The sequence below is a fragment of the Ranitomeya imitator genome, chromosome 2 (genome assembly GCF_032444005.1).
Source record: "Ranitomeya imitator isolate aRanImi1 chromosome 2, aRanImi1.pri, whole genome shotgun sequence".
NCBI lineage: Eukaryota > Metazoa > Chordata > Amphibia > Anura > Dendrobatidae > Ranitomeya > Ranitomeya imitator.
The window spans coordinates 30,022,145-30,045,688 of NC_091283.1; the positions used below are offsets into that span (position 1 = coordinate 30,022,145).

Genomic DNA, 23,544 nt, shown 5'->3' on the forward strand with positions numbered 1-23,544 from the left:
GGAGCTTATAAAGCAACGCCCCTAACTAACGACCCAGGTGCGGATAAAAGGAAAGACAGAAAAACCAGAGTCAAAAAACTAGTAACCACTAGAGGGAGCCAAAAAGCAAATTCACAACACTCATGTACAAGAATATAACTACTATAATACTGCCCCCATGTACAAGAATATAACTATTATAATACTGCCCCTATATACAAGAATATAACTACTATAATACTGCCCCTATGTACAAGAATGTAACTACTATAATACTGCCCCTATATACAAGAATATAACTACTATAATACTGCCCCCATGTACAAGAATATAACTACTATAATACTGCCCCCATGTACAAGAATATAACTATTATAATACTGCCCCTATATACAAGAATATAACTACTATAATACTGCCCCTATGTACAAGAATGTAACTACTATAATACTGCCCCCATGTACAAGAATATAACTATTATAATACTGCCCCTATATACAAGAATATAACTACTATAATACTGCTCCTATGTACAAGAATATACCGTATATACTCGAGTATAAGCTGAGATTTTCAGCCCAAATTTTTGGGCTGAAAGTGCCCCTCTCGGCTTATACTCGAGTCACGGTAGCGGTGGGGTCGGCGGGTGAGGGAGAGAGGGCGCTGAGGCATACTTACCTAGTCCAGCGATCCTGGCGCTCCCCCTGCCGTCCCACGGTCTTCGGTGCTGCAGCTTCTTCCCCTCTTCAGCGGTCACGTGGGACCGCTCATTAGAGAAATGAATAGGCGGCTCCACCTCACCTAGGGGCGGAGCCGCCTATTAATTTCTCTAATCAGCGGTGCCGGTGACCGCTGATAGAGGAAGAGGCTGCAGCACAGAAGACCGTGGGACAGGCGGGGAGCGCCAGGATCGCTGGGACTAGGTAAGTATGTCATAGTTACCTGTCCCCGTGCCGGGCGCCGCTCCATCTTCCCGGCGTCTCTGCGCTCTGACTGTGCAGGTCAGAGGGCGCGATGACGCATATAGTGTGCGCGGCGCCCTCTGCCTGATCATTCAGTGCGGAGAGACGCCGGGACCGGACGCCAGGAGCTGCAATCAAGAAAGGTGAGTATGGCTTTTTTTTTTTTTATTGCAGCAGCAGCGGCACAGATATATGTGGAGCATCTATGGGGAAATATGAACGGTGCAGAGCACTATATGGGGCACAGCTATGGGACAAAAATGAACGGTGCAGAGCACTATATGGCAGAGATATGGGGCAATATGAACGGTGCAGAGCACTATATGGCACAAATATGGGGTAATATGAACGGTGCAGAGCACTATATGGCACAGATATGGGGTAATATGAACGGTGCAGAGCATATATGGGGCACAGATATGGGGAGATATGAACGGTGCAGAGCACTATATGGCACAAATATGGGGTAATAAGAACGATGCAGAGCATATATGGGGCACAGATATGGGGAGATATGAACGGTGCAGAGCACTATATGGCACAGCTATGGGCCGTATGAACGGTGCAGAGCACTATATGGCACAGCTATGGGCCGTATGAACGGTGCAGAGCACTATATGGCACAGCTATGGGGCAATATGAACGGTGCAGAGCACTATATGGCAGAGCTATGGGGCAATAATGAACGGTGCAGAGCACTATATGGCACAGCTATGGGGCATTAATGAACGGTGCAGAGCACTATATGGCACAGATATGGGGAAATAATGAACGGTGCAGAGCACTATATGGCACAGCTATGGGGCAGTATGAACGGTGCAGAGCACTATATGGCACAGCTATGGGGAAATAATGAACAGTGCAGAGCACTATATGGCACAGATATGGGGAAATAATGAACGGTGCAGAGCACTATATGGCACAGCTATGGGGAAATAATGAACGGTGCAGAGCACTATATGGCACAGCTATGGGGAAATAATGATCTATTTTTATTTTTGAAATTCACCGGTAAATGCTGCATTTCCACCCTAGGCTTATACTCGAGTCAATAGGTTTTCCCAGTTTTTTGTGGCAAAATTAGGGGGGTCGGCTTATACTCGGGTCGGCTTATACTCGAGTATATACGGTAAGTACTATAATACTGCCCCTATGTACAAGAATATAACTACTATAATACTGCCCCTATGTACAAGAATATAACTACTATAATACTGCCCCTATGTACAAGAATGTAACTACTATAATACTGCCCCTATGTACAAGAATATAACTACTATAATACTGCCTCTATGTACAAGAATATAACTACTATAATACTGCCTCTATGTACAAGAATATAACTACTATACTACTGCCCGCTATGTACAAGAATATAACTACTATAACTACTATAATACTGCCCCTATGTACAAGAATATAACTACTATAACATTGCCCCTATGTACAAGAATGTAACTACTATAATACTGCCCGTGTGTACAATAATATAACTACTATAATACTGCCCCTATGTACAAGAATGTAACTACTATAATACTGCTCCTATGTACAAGAATATAACTACTATAATACTGCCTCTATGTACAAGAATATAACTACTATAATACTGCCTCTATGTACAAGAATATAACTACTATACTACTGCCCGCTATGTACAAGAATATAACTACTATAACTACTATAATACTGCCCCTATGTACAAGAATATAACTACTATAACATTGCCCCTATGTACAAGAATGTAACTACTATAATACTGCCCGTGTGTACAATAATATAACTACTATAATACTGCCCCCTATGTACAAGAATATGACTACTATAATACTGCCCCTTTGTACAAGAATATAACTACTATAATACTGCCCCTATGTACAAGAGTATAACTACTATAATACCCCTCCTATGTACAGGAATATAGCTACTATAATACTGCTCCTATATACAAGAATATAACTACTATAATACTGCCCCTATGTACAAGAATATGACTATTATAATACTGCCCCTATGTACAAGAATATAACTACTATAATACTGCCCCTATGTACAAGAATATAACTACTATAATACTGCCCCTATGTACAAGAATATAACTACTATAATACTGCTCCCTATGCACAAGAATATAACTACTAAAATACTGCTCCCTATGTACAAGAATATAACTACTATAATACTGTCCCTATGTACAAGAATATAACTACTATAATACTGCTCCCTATGTACAAGAATATAACTACTATAATACTGCCCCTATGTACAAGAATATAACTACTATAATACTGCCCCTATGTACAAGAATATAACTACTATAATACTGCCCCTATGTACAAGAATATAACTACTATAATACTGCCCCTATGTACAAGAATATAACTACTATAATATTGCTCCTATGTACAAGAATATAACTACTATAATACTGCCCCTATGTACAAGAATATAACTACTATAATACTGCCCCTATGTACAAGAATATAACTACTATGATACTGCCCCTATGTACAAGAAAATAACTACTATAATACTGCCCCCTATGTACAAGAATATAACTACTATAATACTGCCCCTATGTACAAGAATATAACTACTATAATACTGCCCCTATGTACAAGAATATAACTACTATGATACTGCCCCTATGTACAAGAAAATAACTACTATAATACTGCCCCTATGTACAAGAAAATAACTACTATAATACTGCCCCCTATGTACAAGAATATAACTACTATAATACTGCCCCTATGTACAAGAATATAACTACTATAATACTGCCCCTATGTACAAGAATATAACTACTATAATACTGCCCCTATGTACAAGAATATAACTACTATAATACTGCTCCTATGTACAAGAATATAATTACTATAATACTGCTCCTATGTACAAGAATATAACTACTATAATACTGCCCCTATGTACAAGAATATAACTACTATAACACTGCCCCTATGTACAAGAATATAACTACTATAATACTGCCCCTATGTACAAGAATATAACTACTATAATACTGCCCCTATGTACAAGAATATAACTACTATAATACTGCTCCTATGTACAAGAATATAACTACTATAATACTGCCCCTATGTACAAGAATATAACTACTATAATACTGCTCCTATGTACAAGAATATAACTACTATAATACTGCTCCTATGTACAAGAATATAACTACTATAATACTGCCCCTATGTACAAGAATATAACTACTATAATACTGCCCCTATGTACAAGAATATAAGTATATAAGGGGACAATACAAATATCTCGCTGAGGATCTGTTTATACCAAGGAAGGTGACGGGCACAAGGGGGCATTCTTTGCGTCTGGAGGAGAGAAGGTTTTTCCACCAACACAGAAGAGGATTCTTTACTGTTAGGGCAGTGAGAATCTGGAATTGCTTGCCTGAGGAGGTGGTGATGGCGAACTCAGTCGAGGGGTTCAAGAGAGGCCTGGATGTCTTCCTGGAGCAGAACAATATTGTATCATACAATTATTAGGTTCTGTAGAAGGACGTAGATCTGGGGATTTATTATGATGGAATATAGGCTGAACTGGATGGACAAATGTCTTTTTTCGGGCTTACTAACTATGTTACTATGTTACTATGTTACTATGTAATATAACTACTATAATACTGCTCCTATGTACAAGAATATAACTACTATAATACTGCCCCTATGTACAAGAATATAACTACTATAATACTGCTCCTACGTACAAGAATATAACTACTATAATACTGCCCCTATGTACAAGAATATAAATACTATAATACTGCTCCTATGTACAAGAATATAACTACTATAACACTACTCCTATGTACAAGAATATAACTACTATAATACTGCCCCATGTACAAGAATATAACTACTATAATACTGCCCCTATGTACAAGAATATAACTACTATAATACTGTCCCTATGTACAAGAATATAACTACTATAATACTGCCCCTATGTACAAGAATATAACTACTATAATACTGCCCCTATGTACAAGAATATAACTACTATAATACTGCCCCTATGTACAAGAATATAACTACTATAATACTGCCCCCTATGTACAAGAATATAACTACTATAATACTGCTCCTATATACAAGAATATAACTACTATAATACTGCCCCCTATGTACAAGAATATAACTACTATAATACTGCTCCTATATACAAGAATATAGCTACTATAATACTGTCACAAATGTAAGAATAGTGTATACCATTATGCTGTATGCTGCTTTTGGGGTCATTGGAGTTAATGAATAATCATCTTATTTTTATATGAGCTATTAAATGTTGTCGTTCTCTGACACATTTTAGCCCCTGCTGCGTTTTTGTTGTTCTTTCATCACAGGGTGTGCTGTATATTTTGTGTCTCTGTGGCGGTATATTATAGAATTCGGCATTGCGCCCCTTCCAGTGTGTGTGTCCTTATCGCCGTCTTCCATTCTCGGTCCCTATAAAGACCTCCGTATCTGCTCTCCTGCAGGTTGTCTCTCCCGCCTCCCCATACATTGTGCCCGCTATCTGCAGGAGACATCACCTTTTAATATTCTAATGTTCGGTGAATCCCACATTATATTGTAAGAGAAGAACAGATTTGGATTCTCTTTCCTCAGACCTGGGGTGCAGCTGTTTATCTCTGAAATTCCCCAGATAATAGAGACCCCTGTGCCCTCCTCTCCAGCCCCCTCCAGGTTACTTCACGTGTAAATGGCCAGTGCTGAGGACCTCATCCCCATTTCACACCCCCGATAATTAAACCAACAGCTTGAAAAGCAAAAGAAAATAAATGAGGAGATAATGTGTTTGGGAGAAAGAAGGTATAGAGAATCCCAGCCAAGGCCCTCCACCACCACTGGAGACCGAGGAGCAGATCATTATCACCGAGGGCTCCACTTCTGTCTTTCCTGGGATTATAAAATAATTGGTATTTTATAGTACAAAGCCAAGCCAAGGTTATAGGTCATGTGCCAAATCATCATTATTTAATACCGTGACAGGCAATTATCTTTATATAGATGCACCTAAAACAATTAGGTCAGGTCAATGTCAGTCTGCTGCATCAGCCTCGATATTTTGTAGTGGTCAGTGATGACCATGGAGCTGGGTTTTCTTGTAGCTTACGAGGTCGGAGCCATCATCTCTGTACTATGGTCATTGACATTGCTACGACCATCCGCTACGATTGGAGGACGTCATTATTATGGGGTCCACTTGCTAATTATGGGACAAACATGCTCAGGTCGATGCTTAGAAATGGATGATGAAAACAATCAGGTAAACATTCTGGATTAACGAGCTTTTCTGGGTATTGGGCAGAATTATTCAACGGATGAAGACTGGTGGTGGCCATTGATATGATCATCATCTATCAAGGAGAGTGGGAAGGTTCCCCTGCAGATCAGACTATCGGCCGATACAGTGAAAATTGGGTTCAGCCTATTTTTTTCCTGAGGGATCATAAGAAAAGGGCATTGAAATTGAACATGCCCGACCCCTCTCTCCTCCCGACATCTCCCCTATCTGGGGACAGTTAGGAGGCCTCTAAACTCCTTAGATGGTCATCAAGACCATCCGTAGGTTTGGTGATATTTCTTTGAAGTTTACAGATCCTAAGACTTCTTCCACGCTACTGCCATGACAGGTGATTGCAGTTGTTTTCCACTCCAGAACCACTAATGATTGTGAACCTCTGGTACTTTTCATGATTTTTCATTTTTTTTTAATAAATGCCATTCACTTTCAGAAAGTTGGGTGAACACAAGTATGGCCACTCCATCATCGTAGCCACCAGCGTACAGGCCAGGGGAATGAGTGACGTGTGACTACATGATAAGGCTGAGGAACACTTCTAGAATCTGGAGAAGGTGGGTGACTGCCCATGATGGAGCAGTAATTGGGGACATACTGGTGGTCACGTCCTTGAGCGTTCACGCCATTGTTACCGTGATGTCTTCTCTGCAATTTGTGGAACAAAGTATCTGGATGATACAAACAGAAAAGTAAGGAGATGTCCGCCCTATGGTCCACACTTCTCTTATCAGCGAGGATGTTTGTTATTTAAGACCACAGATAGGGGTGACTGATGAGGTGGGAGATAACTGGCGGAAATAGGAGATAAGAGGTGGGCAACAAAGTGTCGGGGTGGGGGGATAAACCACCCAGAGGGTCTCACACCAGAGAATGGGCTACAAGGATACCACAATCATCATTGGCCAATTAAATCATATCCTAAAACAGCTCCATGAAGTAGAGGGCTCTATGACCTGAGGCATAACGGACTCCGCACCACCTGGAATATGTCAGCAGGGTCCACTGATCAGCCACAACATTAGTATCATGTAGGCCCTGTCATGTCACCAAAACAGCTCTGATCCAGGCATTAAGACTTGGACTCCACAAGACTTCTGCAAGCGACATTAGCAGCACATTGGTACCTCCATGGATCGAGCGTTGCAGGACAAGCCAACACCTTGAGGAACTTTCATTAGTAAATATCACGGCCATGAAGGTGTCACATGTCACATGCAGATGATGCCAGGACTCAAGGTTTCCCCATCAATCTGCCTCCAACAGGTTGTGTTTTCCCATAGTTCATCCTGGTGCCATCTTATCCCCTGGGAGATGATACTATGTAAAATGTAATTCAACAGGCTGCTTCTTCCATCGCTCCATGGTCGAGTTGTGATACTCATGTGCCCATTACAGATGCTTTTGGCTGAGGACAGAGGTCATTATGGGAAATCTGACTGCTCTGCATCTATGCAGCCCGTACACAGAAAGCTGCGACGTTCTTCATGTTCTGACACCTTTCTATCATAGCTGTGATCTTCTATAACCCTTATCCTGGTTTACTGGTTTTCCTTATATGGACCACCGCATAGTGAGAACAATCCGTAAGACCCGCTGTATACCGGGAACACCCATCAAGACCCACCGTACATCGGGAACACCCCACAATACCCACCGTATACCAGGAACACCCATCAAGACCTGCCGTATACCGGGAACACCCAAGAAACCCACACAAGACCTGTAGTATACTGGAAACACCCCACAAAACCTGCTGTATACTGGGATAACCACATAAGACCTTTGGCATACCGTGAACACCTCACAAGACCTGTCGTGTACCAGTAACACCCTACACCCGGGTCCGGATGGCATACACCCACGAGTACTAAGAGAACTAAGTAATGTAATAGATAAACCATTATTTCTTATTTTTAGGGACTCTATAGCCACGGGGTCTGTTCCGCAGGACTGGCGCATAGCAAATGTGGTGCCAATATTCAAAAAGGGCTCTAAAAGTGAACCTGGAAATTCTACGCTGGACCACGGTGAGTCATTGGACGTGGTATATCTCGATTTTTCCAAAGCGTTTGATACCGTGCCGCACAAGAGGTTGGTACACAAAATGAGAATGCTTGGTCTGGGGGAAAATGTGTGTAGATGGGTTAGTAACTGGCTTAGTGATAGAAAGCAGAGGGTGGTTATAAATGGTATAGTCTCTAACTGGGTCGCTGTGACCAGTGGGGTACCGCAGGGGTCAGTATTGGGACCTGTTCTCTTCAACATATTCATTAATGATCTGGTAGAAGGTTTACACAGTAAAATATCGATATTTGCAGATGATACAAAACTATGTAAAGCAGTTAATACAAGAGAAGATAGTATTCTGCTACAGATGGATCTGGATAAGTTGGAAACTTGGGCTGAAAGGTGGCAGATGAGGTTTAACAATGATAAATGTAAGGTTATACACATGGGAAGAAGGAATCAATATCACCATTACACACTGAACGGGAAACCACTGGGTAAATCTGACAGGGAGAAGGACTTGGGGATCCTAGTTAATGATAAACTTACCTGGAGCAGCCAGTGCCAGGCAGCAGCTGCCAAGGCAAACAGGATCATGGGGTGCATTAAAAGAGGTCTGGATACACATGATGAGAGCATTATACTGCCTCTGTACAAATCCCTAGTTAGACCGCACATGGAGTACTGTGTCCAGTTTTGGGCACTGGTGCTCAGGAAGGATATAATGGAACTAGAGAGAGTACAAAGGAGGGCAACAAAATTAATAAAGGGGATGGGAGAACTACAATACCCAGATAGATTAGCGAAATTAGGATTATTTAGTCTAGAAAAAAGACGACTGAGCGGCGATCTAATAACCATGTATAAGTATATAAGGGGACAATACAAATATCTCGCTGAGGATCTGTTTATACCAAGGAAGGTGATGGGCACAAGGGGGCATTCTTTGCGTCTGGAGGAGAGAAGGTTTTTCCACCAACATAGAAGAGGATTCTTTACTGTTAGGGCGGTGAGAATCTGGAATTGCTTGCCTGAGGAGGTGGTGATGGCGAACTCAGTCGAGGGGTTCAAGAGAGGCCTGGATGTCTTCCTGGAGCAGAACAATATTGTATCATACAATTATTAGGTTCTGTAGAAGGACGTAGATCTGCGGATTTATTATGATGGAATATAGGCTGAACTGGATGGACAAATGTCTTTTTTCGGCCTTACTAACTATGTTACTATATAAAACTATGTTACTATATAAAAGACCTGCTGCATACTGGGAACACCACACAAGACCTGCCGTATACTACGGACACCCCACAAGACCTATCACATATCGGGAACAACCCACAAGGTCCGCCGTATACCAGTAGCAACCCACAAGGCCTGCCATATACCCGAAACAACCCACAAGGCCTGCCGTATACCGGGAACACCCCACAAGGCCTGCCAGATACTACGGACACCCCACAAGAACTATCGCATATCGGGAACAACCCACAAGGTCCATCGTATACCGGGAACAACCCTCGAGGCCTGGCGTATACCGTGAACAACCTACAAGACCTGCCGTATACCAGCAACGACCCACAAGGCCTGCCGTATACCAGGAACACCCCATCAGGCCTGCTGTATACCGTGAACAACCTACAAGGCCTGCCGTATACCAGCAACAACCCACAAGGCCTGCCGTATACCAGGAACACCCCATCAGGCCTGCTGTATACCGGGAACAACCCATAAGGCCTGCTGAATACCAGGAACAACCCACAAGGCCTGCTGTATACCAGGAACACCCCATCAGGCCTGCTGTATACCGTGAACAACCTACAAGGCCTGCCGTATACCGGGAACACCCCACAAGGCCTACCAGATACTACGGACACCCCACAAGACCTATCGCATATCGGGAACAACCCACAAGGTCCGTCGTATACCGGGAACAACCCTCGAGGCCTGGCGTATGCCGTGAACAACCTACAAGGCCTGCCGTATACCAGCAACAACCCACAAGGCCTGCCATATACCAGGAACAACCCACAAGGCCTGCTGTATACCAGGAAGGAACAACCCACAAGGCCTGCTGTATACCAGGAACAACCCACAAGGCCTGCCGTATACCAGGAACAACCCACAAGGCCTGCCGTATACCAGGAACACCCCATCAGGCCTGCTGTATACCAGGAACAACCCACAAGGCCTGCTGTATACCAGAAACAACCCACAAGGCCTGCCGTATACCAGGAACACCCCATCAGGCCTGCCGTATATCGGGAACAACCCACAAGGCTTTCCGTATACCGGGAACAACCCACAAGGCGTGCCGTATACCATGAACACCCCATCAGGCCTGCTGTATACTACGGACACCCCACAAGACCTATCACATATCGGGAACAACCCACAAGGCCTGCCGTATACCGGGAACACCCCATCAGGCCTGCCGTATACTGGGAACAACCCAAAAGGCCTGCCATATACCGGAAACACCGCACAAGGCCTGCCGTATACCGGGAACACACCATCAGGCCTGCCGTGTACCGGGAACACCTCACAAGACCTGCTGTATAACGGGAACAACCCACTAGGCCTGCCATATACTGGGAACAACCCACAAGGCCTGCCGTATACCGGGATAACTCCATCAGGCCTGCAATATACCGGGAATAACCCACAAGACGTGCCGCATACCGGGAACACCTCACAAGACCTGCCGTATACCGAGAACAATCCACAGGCTTTCCGTATACCGGGAACAACCCACAAGGCCTGCCGTATACCGGGAACACCCCATCAGGCCTGCCGTATACCGGGGACAACCCACAAGACCTGCCGTATACCGGGAGCACCCCTTCAGGTGTGCCGTATACTGGGAACAACCCACAAGACCTGCCGTATACCAGGAACACCTCACAAGACCTGCTGTATACCGGGAACACCTCACAAGACCTGCCATATACCGGGAACAACCCACAAAGCTTTCCGTATACCAGGAACAACCCACAAGACCTGCCGTATACCGGGAACAACCCACAAGACCTGCCGTATACCGGGAACAACCCACAAGACCTGCCGTATACCGGGAGCAACCCACAAGACCTGCCGTGTACCGGGAACAACTCACAAGACTTTCCGTATACCGGCAACAACCCACAAGACCTGCCGTATACTGGGAACAACACACAAGAAACAGCATGTACTGGGAACACATTTAACCCTTTCACGACATGCGCAGTAATAGTATGGCGCATGTCGTGTCTCCCCCTTTGATGTGGGCTCCGGCGGTGAGCCCACATCAAAGTCGCAACATGTCAGCTGTTTTGTACAGCTGACATGTGGGCGCAATAGCGGCGGGTGAAATCGCTATTCATCCGCCGCTATTAACCTGTTAAATGCCGCTGTCAAACGCAGACAGCGGCATTTAACCGGCGCTTCCGGCCGGTTATCGCCGACCCCCGTCACATGATCGGGGGTCGGCGATGCATCAGGAAGGTAACCATAGAGGTCCTTGAGACCTCTATGGTTACTGATGCAGGCCTGCTGTGAGCGCCCCCCTGTGGTCGGCGCTCACAGCGCACCTGCATTTCTGCTACATAGCAGCGATCTGATGATCGCTGCTATGTAGCAGAGCCAATCGTGCTGTGCCTGCTTCTAGCCTCCCATGGAGGCTATTGAAGCTTGGCACAAGTAAAAAAAAAAATGTTTTTAAAAATATGAAAAAAATATAAAAGTTTAAATCGCCCCCCTTTCGCCCCATCCTAAATAAAACAATTTTAAAAAAAACAAACCTACACCTATTTGGTATCGCCGCATTCAGAATCGCCCGATCTATCAATAAGAAAAAAGCATTAACCTGATCGCTAAACAGCGTAGCAAGAAAAAAAATTCGAAACGCCAGAATTACATTTTTTTGGTCGCCGCGACATTGCATTAAAATGCAATAACGGGCGATCAAAAGAACATATCTGCACCGAAATGATATCATTAAAAACATCATCTCGGCACGCAAAAAATAAGCCCTCACCCGACCCCAGATCACGAAAAATGAAGATGCTACTGGTATCGGAAAATGGCACTTTTTTTTTTAAGCAAAGTTTGGAATTTTTTTTCACCACTTGGATAAAAAATAACCTAGTCATGTCAGATATCTGTGAACTTATTATGACCTGGAGAATCATAATGGCTGGTTAGTTTTAGCATTTAATGAACCTATCAAAAAAGCCAAACAAAAAACAAGTGTGGGATTGCACTTTTTTTGCAATTTCACCGCACTTGGAATTTTTTCCCGTTTTCTAGTAAAAGACATGGTAAAACCAATGATGTCGTTCAAAAGTACAACTCGTCCCGCAAAAAATAAGCCCTCACATGGCCATATTGACAGAAAAATAAAAAAGTTATGGCTCTGGGAAGAAGGGAAGTGAAAAACGAAAATGCAAAAACGAAAAAGGGCCGCGACTTGAAGGGGTTAATAGTATGACTGATCAGTGTACACATAATGATACAGCGACTTTTGGCATTTTCATGCCAAATTTGGGAATCTCTATGAAAATGAGTGGAGCTGAGGAGGGACGTTTACACCCACCTATCAAATTAATGAAAAGCGGCGGTGTTTCTTGGGGGTGGCGCATTAGTGGGGAGGCGCACTACACGGATAAGATGCACTGAATTGATTATTAGTGTGTGCCCCTTAATGACTTTGATGCATCTTATTCCTGCACGTTCCTTATTAGGACTGGAGTATGAAACAGGAGTCGTAATGACTAAGGGCCTCAGAGTGGTCAAAAAAACGTGTGCAGCTGACTACACAAACAAGGTAGATGGTGCATTAATTACTGCATCTCGTTTAGTAAGGCCGTTTCCACATTAATTACCAGGCCTCTTATATTTGGATCATGCAGCCAATAAATGCCCTTTCTAAACTATTCTTGTTTATGCCAAAATTGCTCCGTGTGACCTCAGGAGAAGCGCAGATGTGATGCGGGCCATGACACATACAAAACACACAATGGTGCTGACTGAACACAATTTTGGTCTAAAGATCTAACCGGGGGCCTGGCACCATCTCGGAGGGACCGCCTTACTTAGGGACACACTTAGCTCGTGGGGAGCTGTTGTATTTTTGCACCTTTGCGCACTCGTATGACTTTCTGCATGTAGTGTGCACAGGTTATTCCCTGGGGCTGCAGACAGTTGCTATTTGCACTTGCACTTTATTTTTCCTTGGCTGATTTTTGGGTTATTTGCTGACAGTATTCAGATTATGATCTGAGCTACGTTTTGTCTCCCTTCGCTCCTTTCTTACAGATGTACTTGCCTTAACACGATATTGAATTTTGCCAATATCCCTGTACCCGACCACCTATCGTCTTGTATATAGTTGATTGCTGATCAGTAAGATGTAATGGCACCCTGAAAGCGACAAATCTGCACCATGAAAAGACACAATGTAGCAGGAGCGACGGATTCAGTTTGGCATTGTAGCAGTAGACACATAATAGGTTCTTGTTTGGTGCAGAAGGTGAGGTGTTGTTACAGTGTAACAGCAGAGTTGCAGGTGATAATTTATTGGGGGATAGGCTGATACAATGTAGCAGTAGTCGAAAGTTCTTGTTTGGCTCAGTGGAAGGCGATATCTTGCTAAAAATGTAGCAGCGGAGCTGTGATAAGTTCATAGAGGTGCGATACAGGGTGATATATTCTTGCAATGTAGCGGTCGTTCCTAATTGGTGCACGAGAGGTTAAGTTAATTACAAAGTAGCAGCAGAATTGCAATTATTTTGCAAATGATACAAGAGGTGGAGACATGCTGGTACAATATAGCAACTAATAATAATATTTTTTATTTATATAGCGCCAACATATTACGCAGCGCTTCACAGTTTAACAGTTTCAGACACAACAGTAACAACGTTAACAATAAACTGCCAAGTTCCTGCTTGGTGCAGAAGGTGATAGGTTGTTACAATGTTCTAAGGCATGTAATAAGTTCTGTTAGTGCAGAAGGTGATACCGCGATACAATGTAGCGGTAGAGATGTAATAACTGCTGATATCAGTATGGTATGTTGGTACAATGTAGCGGTAGAGATGTAATAACTGCTGATATCAGTATGGCATGTTGGTACAATGTAGCGGTAGAGATGTAATAACTGCTGATATCAGTATGGTATGTTGGTACAATGTAGCGGTAGAGATGTAATAACTGCTGATATCAGTATGGTATGTTGGTACAATGTAGCGGTAGAGATGTAATAACTGCTGATATCAGTATGTTATGTTGGTACAATGTAGCGGTAGAGATGTAATAACTGCTGATATCAGTGTGGTATGTTGATACAATGTAGCGGTAGAGATGTAATAACTGCTGATATCAGTATGGTATGTTAGTACAATGTAGCGGTAGAGATGTAATAACTGCTGATATCAGTATGGTATGTTGGTACAATGTAGCGGTAGAGATGTAATAACTGCTGATATCAGTATGTTATGTTGGTACAATGTAGCGGTAGAGATGTAATAACTGCTGATATCAGTGTGGTATGTTGATACAATGTAGCGGTAGAGATGTAATAACTGCTGATATCAGTATGGTATGTTGGTACAATGTAGCGGTAGAGATGTAATAACTGCTGATATGAGTATGGTATGTTAGTACAATGTAGCGGTAGAGATGTAATAACTGCTGATATCAGTATGGTATGTTGGTACAATGTAGCAGTAGAGATGTAATAACTGCTGATATCAGTGTGGTATGTTGGTACAATGTAGCGGTAGGGATGTAATAACTGCTGATATCAGTATGGCATGTTGGTACAATGTAGCGGTAGAGATGTAATAACTGCTGATATCAGTATGGTATGTTGATACAATGTAGCGGTAGAGATGTAATATCTGCTGATATGAGTATGGTATGTTGGTACAATGTAGCAGTAGAGATGTAATAACTGCTGATATCAGTATGGTATGTTGGTACAATGTAGCGGTAGAGATGTAATAACTGCTGATATCAGTGTGGTATGTTGGTACAATGTAGCAGTAGAGACGTAATAACTGCTGATATGAGTATGGTATGTTGATACAATGTAGCGGTAGAGATGTAATAACTGCTGATATCAGTATGGTATGTTGGTACAATGTAGCGGTAGAGATGTAATAACTGCTGATATGAGTATGGTATGTTGATACAATGTAGCGGTAGAGATGTAATAACTGCTGATATCAGTATGGTATGTTGGTACAATGTAGCGGTAGAGATGTAATAACTGCTGATATCAGTATGGTATGTTGGTACAATGTAGCGGTAGAGATGTAATAACTGCTGATATCAGTATGGTATGTTGGTACAATGTAGCGGTAGAGATGTAATAACTGCTGATATCAGTATGGTATGTTGGTACAATGTAGCGGTAGAGATGTAATAACTGCTGATATCAGTATGGTATGTTGGTACAATGTAGCGGTAGAGATGTAATAACTGCTGATATCAGTATGGTATGTTGGTACAATGTAGCGGTAGATATGTAATAACTGCTGATGTCAGTATGGTATGTTGGTACAATGTAGCGGTAGAGATGTAATAACTGCTGATATCAGTATGGTATGTTGGTACAATGTAGCGGTAGAGATGTAATAACTGCTGATATCAGTATGGTATGTTGGTACAATGTAGCGGTAGATATGTAATAACTGCTGATATCAGTATGGTATGTTGGTACAATGTAGCGGTAGAGATGTAATAACTGCTGATATCAGTATGGTATGTTGGTACAATGTAGCGGTAGATATGTAATAACTGCTGATATCAGTATGGTATGTTGGTACAATGTAGCGGTAGAGATGTAATAACTGCTGATGTCAGTATGGTATGTTGGTACAATGTAGCGGTAGAAATGTAATAACTGCTGATATCAGTGTGGTATGTTGATACAATGTAGCGGTAGAGATGTAATATCAGTATGGTATGTTGGTACAATGTAGCGGAAGGGATGTAATAACTGCTGATATCAGTATGGTATGTTGATACAATGTAGCGGTAGAGATGTAATAACTGCTGATATCAGTATGGTATGTTGGTATAATGTAGCGGTAGAGATGTAATAACTGCTGATATCAGTATGGTATGTTGGTACAATGTAGCGGTAGAGATGTAATAACTGCTGATATCAGTATGGTATGTTAATACAATGTAGCGGTAGAGATGTAATAACTGCTGATATCAGTATAGTATGTTGATACAATGTAGCGGTAGAGATGTAATAACTGCTGATGTCAGTATGGTATGTTGGTACAATGTAGCGGTAGAGGTGTAATATCTGCTGATATGAGTATGGTATGTTGGTACAATGTAGCGGTAGAGATGTAATAACTGCTGATATCAGTGTGGTATGTTGATACAATGTAGCGGTAGAGATGTAATATCAGTATGGTATGTTGATACAATGTAGCGGTAGAGATGTAATAACTGCTGATATCAGTATGGTATGTTGATACAATGTAGCGGTAGAGATGTAATAACTGCTGATATCAGTATGGTATGTTGATACAATGTAGCGGTAGAGATGTAATAACTGCTGATATCAGTGTGGTATGTTGGTACAATGTAGCAGTAGAGATGTAATAACTGCTGATATCAGTATGGTATGTTGATACAATGTAGCAGTAGAGATGTAATAACTGCTGATATCAGTGTGGTATGTTGGTACAATGTAGCGGTAGAGATGTAATAACTGCTGATATCAGTATGGTATGTTGGTACAATGTAGCGGTATATATGTAATAACTGCTGATATCAGTATGGTATGTTGATACAATGTAGCGGTAGAGATGTAATAACTGCTGATGTCAGTATGGTATGTTGGTACAATGTAGCGGCAGAGGTGTAATAACTGCTGATATCAGTATAGTATGTTGATACAATGTAGCGGTAGAGATGTAATAAGTGCTGATATCAGTATGGTATGTTGATACAATGTAGCGGTAGAGATGTAATAACTGCTGATATCAGTATAGTATGTTGATACAATGTAGCGGTAGAGAGGTTTAAGTTCTTCCTTGATGTTGTGGAGGGTAAAAGGTTGTTATTATGCAGCAGGAGAGATGTAATAGGTCCCTGCTTGGTGCAAGGGAGAATTATATGTTGATACAATGTAGCAGTAGAGTTGTTATTATTTCTCATGTGATAGCACAATAAAGCAGGAGCGATATTACGTGCGTCTTACAATGTAGCGGTAAAGATGGGATAGGCTCATAGAGTTATAGGAGCGGGTGACCATTGATATTGTGTCGCTCACTGTTCTCGCTTTCTGCAGGACAGAGGTTCTTCGGATTGATACAAAGTAGCCGCAGAGTTGTAATTATTTCTCAGATACAATAGAGCTGGAGTTGATACAATGTATCAGTCTTACATTCTTAGATGTGGGTGAGAGTTTGGCGCAATGTAACAGTGGAGTTTTAACAACTTCTAAGTTGATGCAATGTAGCAGTGGAAAAGTGGTTGGTGCACGGGGGGTGATGTGCGGCAACGTGGAATGTAGCAGCAGAGGTGCAATTATTTCTCAGATGTGATAATACAGGAGAGATGATTGTTGTTCTCAGATGATTCGTTGTATTGCAGAGATAGAAAAAGTTCTGACATGTGCAGAAGAGGCTGATACAGGGATACAATAGGTTTACACATGTGCACAGGAGAGGGATACAGGGATACAATAGGTTTACACATGGGCATAGGAGGGTGATACAGGGATACAATAGGTTTACACATGGGCAGAGGAGGGTGATACAGGGATACAATAGGTTTACACATGGGCAGAGGAGGGTGATACAGGGATACAATAGGTTTATACATGTGCACAGGAGAGGGATACAGGGATACAATAGGTTTACACATGGGCAGAGGAGGGTGATACAGGGATACAATAGGTTTATACATGTGCATAGGAGGGTGATACAGGGATACAATAGGTTTACACATGGGCAGAGGAGGGTGATACAGGGATACAATAGGTTTACACATGGGCAGAGGAGGGTGATACAGGGATACAATAGGTTTACACATGGGCAGAGGAGGGTGATACAGGGATACAATAGGTTTACACATGGGCAGAGGAGGGTGATACAGGGATACAATAGGTTTACACATGGGCATAGGAGGGTGATACAGGGATACAATAGGTTTATACATGTGCACAGGAGAGGGATACATTGACAATTTTAGCAGTAGAGATATAATACATTAGTGCAGAGGTGTGTAATATATCGATACATTGCAGCAGTAGATATGTTATAAGTTCATACATGTGCAGAAGAGGGCGATAGATGGATACAATATAGCAATAAAGGTGTAATTACCGTATTTCTCCAATGATACATTATTGCAGGAGAGATATAATAAGTTCATACAGAAGAGGGTGATTATAGCTGTATATATTGTATATCACCTATATCACCCTCGTCTGCGCATGTATGAACTTATTCTATCTCTGCTTCTATAATGAATCAATATCAGTTCAGAAATATATATATATATATCTTTGTAACATGTTAGCCAGTAAATAGAAAGTATTAACATTTGGGCGTCCTCAGTGGTTGATACCTTTTAATGGTGAACTGAAAAGATGGTAACAAATTGCAGCTTTCTAGACGACCCAAGTCTCATCAGTCATAGGATAACACAACAGTGAAGAGTCACATATTTATACACAGGAGGACACAGGAGTAATGCAATAGATAAGACAAGTGACGTGAAGCAGAAACTATCAGTATGGGAGAGGGAGAAACAGTCATGGCAATAAATATTGGAAAAGTTCATAGATAACGAGTGTGAAAGTTTCATTGTCCCGTGATTGGGGTCTGGTCCACGATTGTGATGCCCCCAAATGGTCTAAATAGCACATTTCTTAGTTGATGTAGAAAGACATTGTGGGGGCATCACAATCATGGACCAGACCTCAATCACAACAGGACAATAAATCTTTCACACTCCTTACGTCACGACACAGCTGTCGGGTGACCCAGGACCAGAGGCTCCTTCCCTGCCCCTAACACTAGGGGGCGCCCTAGCTCACCCTACTCCCTGGGATACTTCCGAAGGTGAAGATGCTGCGGCCTCGGCCATTGCTTATCTCCTGAGTTAGCCCTCCGTCTGTTCTCTTCCACCACCTAGGATAGAGGGGGCGCCACTGTGCACCGTAGTACACCAACCCGACAAACAAGGCAGCAAAAACAAGAGTTAACAGAAAACTCCAGGCATACAAAATATTCACTCACATATAACAGAGAAATGCACCTGGGTGTGAATGTAGGGAAATAAACGAAAACAGAAAAGTATAAGGAATTACCACACATACAAACCAAGCAACAGTCACAGATAACTCCTCCAACTCTCATTTGAACTCCTCTCCCTCCATTAGCCATGCAGCAAATGCTACCTCTGACAAGGATATGTAACAGAGGCCAGATTATAAGGGGGAAAGGAGTGGCCAACCGAGCTCAGCTGTGAGCACAGGGAATTCCAACATGGCCGATTAACCCCTGTTCTGCCAGAAGGAATAAACACATTTGAAATGAAGGAGAAGTGCTTCTTCTCAGCGCCGAAGTAGGAGCAATCAGGCGCTGCGGTCTTCTGACTCCACACTGTCGCGGTAGCCCTGTGACACCTTATCTATGAACTGTTCCAATATTTACTGCCATCACTGTTTCTCTCCTTCCCGTACTGATAGTTTCTGCTTCATGTCACTCGTCTTATCTATTGTAATATTCCCGTGTCTTGTTGTGTATAAATTTGTGACTCTTCAGAATTTCTTTTAGTCTTTGCCTGATGAAGAGACCTGTGTAGTCTCGAAAGCTCCAATCTGTTACCATCTTTTCAGTTAGACATTAAAAGGTATCAACCACTGAGGAGTCTCAATTCTAAATATTTCTCAATATAAGGAGAAATGTCTATGGAAGAGGGTGATATATTGATACATTGCAGCAGCGGAGGTGTAGTATGTTCATACATGTGCAGAGGAGGGTGATACATTGTTGCTGTAGCGATATAATAAGGTCATAGATGCGCAGAAGCGTGTGACAGATTGTAGCAGCAGAGATCTAATATTTTGTACATGTGCACGGGAGGGTGAGATATTGGTACAAGAGGGAGATTTACTGATACATTGTAGCAGCAGAGATACACTAGGTTCATACATGTGCAGAGGAGGGTGATACATGGTTACAACAGGGTGATACATTTTGGCAGCAGATCTAAAATATGTTCATAAATACACAGGGGAGGCGACGCGTGGATACATTGTGACAGCAGACATGTAATATGGTCACACATGCACAGAGGGGGTGATACATTGTGGCATCAGAAATATATGGTCGCACATGTACAGAGGGGGGTGACCTATGGATACATTGTGGCAGCAAACATCTAATATGGTTGTACATGTACAGAGAGGGAGGGGGTGATGCATTGTGGCAGAGGGGGTGACCCTTGGATACATTGTTGCAGGGGTTGCCCCTTGGATACATTGCTGCATGGGTTGCCCCTTGGGAACATTGTAGCAGGGGGTTGCTCCTTGGATACATTGTTGCAGTGGTTGCCCCTTTGATACATTGTTGCATGGGTGCCCTTGGATACATTGTTGCATGGATGACCCTTGGGTACATTGTAGCAGGGGGTTGCCCCTTGGATACATTGTTGCAGGGTGCCCCTTGGGTACATTGTAGCAGGGAGCCCCTTGGGTACATTGTAGCAGGGTACCCCTTGGATACATTGTTGCAGGGTGCCCCTTGGGTACATTGTAGCAGGGTGCCCCTTGGGTACATTGTAGCAGGGTGCCCCTTGGGTACATTGTTGCAGGGGTGACCCTTGGATACATTGTTGCATGGGTTGCCCCTTGGGTACATTGTAGCAGGGTGCTCCCTGGATACATTGTTGCAGCAGGCATATAATATGGTCACACATGCACAGAGGGGGTGATACATTGTAGCAGGGTGCCCCTTGGGTACATTGTAGCAGGGTGCCCCTTGGGTACATTGTAGCAGGGTGCCCCTTGGGTACATTGTAGCAGGGTGCCCCTTGGGTACATTGTTGCAGGGGTGACCCTTGGATACATTGTTGCATGGGTTGCCCCTTGGGTACATTGTAGCAGGGTGCTCCCTGGATACATTGTTGCAGCAGGCATATAATATGGTCACACATGCACAGAGGGGGTGATACATTGTAGCAGGGTGCCCCTTGGGTACATTGTAGCAGGGTGCCCCTTGGGTACATTGTAGCAGGGTGCCCCTTGGGTACATTGTAGCAGGGTACCCCTTGGATACATTGTTGCAGGGTGCCCCTTGGGTACATTGTTGCAGGGATGACCCTTGGATACATTGTTACATGGGTGACCCTTGGATACATTGTTGCATGGGTTGCCCCTTGGGTACATTGTAGCAGGGGGTTGCCCCTTGGGTACATTGTAGCAGGGTGCTCCCTGGATACATTGTTGCAGCAGGCATATAATATGGTCACACATGCACAGAGGGGGTGATACATTGTAGCAGGGTGCCCCTGGATACATTGTTGCAGGGGTTGCTCCTTGGATACATTGTTGCAGGGGTTGCTCCTTGGATACATTGTTGCAGGGTGCCCCTTGGATACATTGTTGCAGGGTGCCCCTTGGGTACATTGTAGCAGGGTGCCCCTTGGGTACATTGTTGCAGCAGGCATATAATATGGTCACACATGCACAGAGGGGGTGATACATTGTAGCAGGGTGCCCCTTGGGTACATTGTAGCAGGGGGTTGCCCCTTGGATACATTGTTGCAGGGGTTGCTCCTTGGGTACATTGTAGCAGGGTGCCCCTTGGGTACATTGTAGCAGGGTGCCCCTTGGATACATTGTTGCAGCAGGCATATAATATGGTCACACATGCACAGAGGGGGTGATACATTGTTGCCGCAGGCTCTCCCCCTCCAGGAGGCTCTGGCTGGATACAATGTAGCCGTGTGAGCAGCAGGAATGGCCGCACAGAGGAGGCGGCGGAGGAGGAATGTGACAGTGAGGAGGCAGCAGAGAGCTGAGCATTGTCCGTGAGGGGAGCGGCTCCGGGGCCACATTCCTCCTCCTCCTCCTCCTCCTCCTCCCCGGCTAGTCACCATTTTACACTCTTCTCCTCCCAGCGCTGCCGGATCCCGGGTGACCCATTAATAAAGAGGGAAGAAGCGGGAGAGAGGGGCGACCACCGGGTGTGCGCCCCCAGCAGACGGTCCGGAGGCCGCGGAGCCCCCGCTCAGCCCCCCACAGTGAGGCTCCGGGAGGAGGAGGAGAGGGAGTTGGGGGAGGACGGGGGAGACTGGGACAAGCTGGAAGGGAGAAGAGAAGCGACCACCACAGAATAGCCGGGAGATGGACGAGCAAGGACGGCTGCTCCAGCCCCGGGGCCTCCCGGGCCACCCCCTCCACGGGGGTCCGCAGACCCTCACCCCCCACCCCATGCACGACCCCCCGGCGGACAACGGGGAGCCCAGGAAGCAGGACATCGGCGACATATTGCAACAGATCATGACTATCACTGACCAGAGCCTGGACGAGGCCCAAGCCAAGTGAGTGTAATAATAATGGTGGGGGGCAATAATGGGGGGCTGTGCACATAGGATCCTGCATTATCAGCCCTGCGGTCCCCCAGCCCACTGTCAGGGGTCTATGGGGCCTGGTTGCCCTTCTACAGGACTGATCGCCCATTAGCCCGGCAGCCTCCATAGTGGGGGCAGCACTGACTCCCCCTAAACTCGCTGTGTACCCTATAAAAGTTTGGAAGAAGGAGCCGCAGTCACTTCCCCTCCATAAAACTGTAGCAATTAGCATTTTATATTAATCCACACAAGTCCTGATGGAAATCCTAATAACACAATTAGTTCTGCATTAAGTGGAGCGGCCGCGCTTTATCTGGTCACTGTCTGCCCCCCAAAAATGAGGGCGACGCAGAAATGCCCCTTTTATTTGCCTTACATCACTCATTAAATCAATGTTTGTATTTTATGTTTATTTTGGGTCTATGTTTACTGTAACTTTGTATCTACCACCATTATCTATTGGTTACAAACTGGGGAAGGGGCCAATGTTACTCTCTTAGGTTACAATAATAATAATAATAATAATAATAATAATAATAAAAAGCAACATAGATAAATCCTACCGACCTCTATGTATTTCGTGTGACTATAGCGCACGTGGCCTGCTGTTGTTTAGGTTCTTTTCATTATTGTTCTGGATTCTTGGGACCATATATTAATAATC

At 43.7% G+C, this 23,544-nt stretch overlaps 1 protein-coding gene across 3 annotated transcripts in view; it reads left to right on the forward strand.

Moving 5' to 3' along the window:
- Window positions 1-22,245: 22,245 nt before the first annotated feature.
- PBX2 (PBX homeobox 2) overlaps window positions 22,246-23,544 on the forward strand; it is a 32,978-nt gene continuing 31,679 nt past the window's right edge. The window contains exon 1 of one of the 3 annotated variants that reach the window (XM_069746359.1): window positions 22,246-22,850. In XM_069746359.1, the coding sequence (XP_069602460.1) occupies window positions 22,654-22,850 (197 nt within the window). In that variant the 5' untranslated portion in view covers window positions 22,246-22,653. The remainder of the gene's footprint in view (window positions 22,851-23,544) is intronic. The other 2 variants (XM_069746360.1, XM_069746361.1) reach the window with 2 other exon arrangements.